Source organism: Schistocerca piceifrons, chromosome 5, assembly GCF_021461385.2.
Source record: "Schistocerca piceifrons isolate TAMUIC-IGC-003096 chromosome 5, iqSchPice1.1, whole genome shotgun sequence".
Taxonomy (NCBI): domain Eukaryota; kingdom Metazoa; phylum Arthropoda; class Insecta; order Orthoptera; family Acrididae; genus Schistocerca; species Schistocerca piceifrons.
Genome location: NC_060142.1, coordinates 521,119,032 through 521,125,031, shown reverse-complemented (window position 1 = coordinate 521,125,031; position 6,000 = coordinate 521,119,032). Strand labels below are relative to the sequence as shown.

At 36.6% G+C, this 6,000-nt stretch overlaps 1 protein-coding gene across 1 annotated transcript in view; it reads left to right on the top strand.

The window, feature by feature from the left end:
- Nucleotides 1–662: 662 nt before the first annotated feature.
- LOC124799118 (protein PFC0760c-like) overlaps nt 663–6,000 on the top strand; it is a 195,077-nt gene continuing 189,739 nt past the window's right edge. Inside the window, exon 1 of the mRNA XM_047262656.1 lies at nt 663–885. Coding sequence (XP_047118612.1) covers nt 663–885 — 223 coding nt within the window. The remainder of the gene's footprint in view (nt 886–6,000) is intronic.

Genomic DNA, 6,000 nt, shown 5'->3' with positions numbered 1-6,000 from the left:
GTTACAGAGAATATAGTACTACAAGGTACTAATCAACAGAAAAAAATCTAACTTTTCTGGATTCACATTTTTTGAAAAAAAAAAATGTCTGTAAATTATTAAAAAAATTCAAAAAACAACAGGAAAAGAACTTTGACAGATATGTCCAAACAGAGGATAACATTGTAATCATAAAGCAATTATCTTTCACATGAAAGAAATTAATAAAATATGTAGAACTGTTACAGAGATACAGCATTTTAAAAAAAATTTCTGAAATTCACATCTTCAGAATGGTGTTTGCAGTGTCATTTTTGGAGGCCTGTATCTTGGGGCAGGAATTTTTTTTGGAGAAAACAAAAAAAATACGTGTTTTAACATATGCTAAATTCAATAACATCTGAGACTATGAAGGTAACCCCCCTGCCTGAAGTGATACGGATTATGCCTTATTCACCTTTGAGATCTCAAAATTTGTCAGGGAAAAACGCTAAAACTTGTCTGGAAATCGGAAATATCAGGGAATTTCACTTGGGAAACTTGTGGCAGCCCTGTTTTACTCAATTTAATATTTTGGTTTTTTATGATTGTTTTTTGGTCTGTGTCTGTTTAATCATTGAAATTGTATTCTGTATGTAATTAATTAAATTTAATATTGCTAAACTTTTTGGTTCTTTTAAGATATGGATGAATCAGGACATAAGCGTGAATTCATGTGGGGGATTGAAAATGACTATGACACTGAGGATGATGATTATTGTCATTATGACAGTGATGACGATGATGATGATGATGATGATGATACAGTTCTAGCAGAGAAACTGGCAAAGTATTTGGAAACCCGTTATTCAAAGGTCAACCAACTCAGCTCCAGTGAGAGAAAATCCACAAATCTTAAAGAAACTGGTGAGCATGTAGAAATAGTAAATCAGTATCAAGTATTGGAAATACATGCCTAATCTTAAATGTTAGAGAATTTGATGAAGTAAATGTAAAGTGCTTTATAAATGGCTATATAATATTCAGAAAACTGATAAATTTCTGAGGAGACAATCATCAATATTTGCCTTCAGGAGTCAGAATGCCCATCACACCCATTAGGAGCACTTGACAGGAGAGAGCAACAGTCGTAACTTTGGAACTACAGTTTTTTTCTTTAGGGAGGATAAAATGATTGGTTTTGCAGGGAGAGCAGGTCATTCAAAATCCAGATGAGGAGTTGCAATACTGTTTACATTACATTACATGACATTTATCATTTTCCATGGATCCCTTGGAGAGGGATGTGGAAAGAGTCAGTTTTTTAGATACTTTTTTATTCAGATACATGGATATTTTACTCAGATACATAGATATTGTACAATTCTAATGCAGAGTTATGAGCCATAATTCTTGTGAAGTTATTCATCATTGGAGCAGAAGAAGTTGGCCAACAGGTAGTTCTTTAATACACTCTGAAATCGATCTTTATCACTTACAAGACCTTTGATATGCTCTGGTAAGTTATTGAATATATGAGTAACCATGCATTTGACTCCTTTTTGTACTAATGTTAAGCTTTTATAGTCCTTATACAGATTGGTTTTGGTTCTGGTATTATAATCATGTTTTCCACTATTTTGTATAAAAAGAGACATGTTGGAAATGACAAAGGTTTTGGAAAATGTTCTTAATAATTGCACCAATAAATTGTTACATGACAGAAGTGTTTTTGGTCCAGTTCTCCTGCAGAGAGTTTCTGCTGCTATCTAGTAATCCAGCTGTGACATTTTCTCTTGCTTTCCACTCTGTAGCACGTATGATTTGTAAATGACACCTGAAAAATACTGGAAAAAAAAGTGCCCAAGACGACTTGCTACTCTAACTCCTTTCAGATGTCTTACCTGTAAACTACAGTTTCTCCACTGCAGCATCTCTGTATTACAAACTAATACTACAAACGGAAATACACTGCTGGAAAAAAGTCACACTACCAAGTGGGCATGTTTCAACATCGGAAAGATAATATCTATTCATATTTCACAGCAGTTGCATAAGACTGGTGATAGTAGCGCCAGTATGAGGATGCAAATCAGGTTTGCTTTAAATACATGCTGTAACAGTTAAGAGTGTTAGTTACCTTTGAGATTGGGCATGGTGAGCTGTTGGTTAAGAATGCTTTTAAGGTGCCAAAGATGTCATTATCAACACCTCTCTTAGTTTGAATGAGGTCATGTAAGAGAGCTATGAGAAGCTGGATGTTCTTTCCATGCAGAAAGACTTGACAGGAATGTAGCAACTGTCCATGGTTGCTGGCAGGGCTGGTCACAGGAATGTACAGATGCAAGAAGACTGGATTTGAGATGGTCATGCGGCACTACCTCAAAGAAAGACCGTCGTGTTTGGCGTATGAATTTGGCACGTTGTACTGCCTCTGCAGCAGCAATTTGAGCAGCAGTGGGCACCACAGTGATACAGAACTTTGTTACAAATTGGTTATTTCAAATACCGCTCTGAGCCAGGTGCCATGTAGCATACATTCCACCGACCCCAAACCACCAACGTTTGTGATTTCATGACTCCAGTGGTGTCAGGTGGAAGCTCATTGGAGGGCAGTGTGGAGGTCTGTGAAAGTTGGTTCTGTCTCAGTGGCAGTGATAGTCTTGCATTGGTTAGAAGGAGGCCATTTGAGGGCCTGCAGCCAACCTCTGCGTGCTAGACACTGTACCTACACCTGGAGTTAGGGTCTGGGGTGCAATTTCGTATGACAGCAGGAGTGTTCTCGTGGATATCCCATGCACCCTGACTGCAAAATTGTACATCAGTCTGGTGATTCGGCCTGTTGTGCTGCCATTTGTGGACAGCATGTTAGGGGGTGTTTTCCAACAGGATGACACTCGCCCACATACCACTGCTATAACCCAACATACTCTGCAGAGTGTTGTTATGTTGTCTTGCCCTGCTCGAACATCAGAACTGTCTTCAGTCAAGCACATATTGGACAGCATTGGACGATAATTCCAACTTCATCCACAAACAGCGTTAACAATACCTGTATTGACCGACCAAACATGTGTACATGTACCTCACCCCTCATGGTAATGTACATGTGCGTCAGTGAAAAAGACCAATAAAAAGGTGTTAGCATGTGGACGTAATGTGCTGTTCCAGTCTCTTCTGTACCTAAGGTCCATCACCGTTCCCTTTGGATGCCTACGTAATTCGGTGCTCTCTGATACACACAATCGAACAGCGGAGGAGTGGTACTCAAGCGTCAACTTTAGGTTATAATATCTCCGGATGTAATTAACATTTTACAATGCAACAAACGGCACTGATTACGTATTTGTTTATATGTTCAGATGTGCTAACAAAACTAATGGGGTTCCATTTAAAAAAATGTAGGTTTGTGTTAAAAAACATACTTCCGTGCATTTTTTTATGGTTTGTATTAACCAATTACACTAGCCCCTCTCCTCATGTTCGGTCTGTGGAATCGATTCGTGAGTATTTGATGTGGTTTACGAAATATACCCAGTGGTGACGTTAGGTGACTCACCTGTATATATATATGCGTGTGTGTGTGTGTGTGTGTGTGTGTTTGTGTGTGTGTGTGTGTTTTGTCTAGTTTAGAAGAAGCCTTTTTTGGCCGAAAGCTTACTTGTTTGAAAGTCTTTTGGTTGTACTTACACTAACTTGTGATCTTTCAATGCTAATCACTTAAATGCATTACCTAGACTAGTGTATTCCCAAAATTTCATTACTGCACATGAATCATTTTTTAGTGTTGCGTTTTTTCCTCCGAGCAGTGTATATTTCTTCTAATAAGTTCAACACACTTCTTTCAAACAGTATGACTATACTCAGAAATTGATTATTTTACTCTTAGTACAACCAAGTTCTCTACATTATGCAACTGTTTTGAAAATAGAGTAAAAAAATGCTCCTTCCTGACAGAATTTTTTCAGAGCTCACAGACGTAATTTTAAATAACATGGAAAAGTTGCCTGCTAGTTCCTGGCAGTAAAGTTTAATTATTAAAGTAGCTTGCCCTAAGTGGACTTCATCAATCAGCTCTAATTCTATTATCAAATTGAAATCACTCCATTTGCCACTCAGTATTTAACCCAGATGGCCATATATAAGATGGATGCACCTAACATATTTATGTTACAATAGGCAGAAATTACCCTATATTATTAACTTCTTGACTCTGCAGTATATTAATATTACAAAATTGTTAAGTCTGAATCAGTAGGTAGATAATCTACACAGATTACACTAAAATCTGCTTGTCACTAGTTTATATTGTATTTACTCACTCCAAATTGTATACTGAGGAGAGTAAAGCTACTGAAAGCGTTTCATATGTCAGATTATGTTTTTACTTATTTTCGGCTTTCTAACTTAATTCCCTGCCAGCCATAGAAATCCCAAAAACATAAAGTAGCTTAAAAACTCCTTACGTAATTTTATGTTAAATATTATTCTTTGTTTTCATCTACCATAATGTAACAAAATAAGTTAAAGGAAAATGATTATTATTAGTTGCACAATAACCATGAAGTCCTGCAGCTCATCTGAGTGCAGACATCATGAAGGAGCACTTGCTCTTGTAATCAAAACCATTCTGCAACACAAACTGCATGGAGAGTGTTTCATAACTGTAATCTTCCCATGTATACAGGTTACACATTTAAAAAAAGTCAGTACAGCTTTGATGAATAATAGCAGCTAAGGCACCATTATTTATGTCGTATACAGTATAATAATGAATTTTATCAGATGGAAATATAGTAAACATCAGAGAGTAAAGTGAGAAAGTTCATATAAGAGGGTGTCAGTGATCAAAAAGGTTTAAATATTACTAAGCATGTTTTATGTAACACTTTTATTTACATTTTCAAATAGGTTTGATGTGGAGCTGTTAGTTGGCAGTTTGAAGTATGTACAAGACAGAGAAAAACTGTATTTTCACAGTTAGAAAATGTTTCTAGTTTGATGGATTTTACAGCTGCGCAAGTAAAACAAAGTTCAGTTAAATTCATATGTGCTCTGTGCTGTTTTTGAGGCTTTTTAGTCCTGGACTAATGAGTTTAAATATGGTCACAGAGGCACACAGTTCAAAGTGCTCTTTGAATGTGCAATTGAGATCACCACAGTGGAAATTAGAGAAAACTTTCATGTGATTGTAAAGGAAGAAGACAAGATGAATGTTTTTTAGATAGCTGATATTGATTGTGCTTCAGCTGAAACAGTACACTACATTGTTTCATGAAAAACTAGACACAATGAAGCCCTGTGTCCTTGATACCACAATTTCCAACTAAATGAAGAACAAACAAAGAATAAAATTTGTGTACAAAATCTAGAAATGTTAAGCTACAATCTACAGACTTTTCATTCACATTCATTACTGTGGATGGAACTTCGATCCATAATTATATGTACTATGATGCCCAGATGATGATTGCAAGATGGACAAAGAAGGCAAAGTGCATTTTGTTGCCTGGAAAAGTAATAGATACCGCTGTTTGAGGTTACAAATGTGTATTGTTGATTGGTTATTTGGGTAGATGTTAACTATAAATGACCTATGTTGTGCTTCATTAATCTATTTCATGAAAAATGACCTAGATTGAAATGCAAGGAAGTGCTCTTTCACCAGTGCAGTACTCCAGCTCACACAGAAGTTGTCACAGTGGCAAAATATATCATTCAAATGATCCTTGTTCACCTTTTCTAGCTCCAGCTAAGGTCGCCCTTTTCGCTAACCAAAATATTTGCATGGTAAAAAGGATTTTCATCTACTTAAGAAGTGATCAGCTGAACACAAATGTTGCATGATTCAGCTTAGTGGAGATATGAAACGGAATGATCACATATGCTCAGTTGTGGCTAAAGTGGCAGTAGACTTAGTGGAAGTGCGATCAGTCTACAGAGGAGATTGCTGACAAATCACTTCTGTGACCAGTTCCAGAATACTTCTCAAGTGTGTGGGACACATACCAAATAGGATTAACAGGGAATATTGAACATATA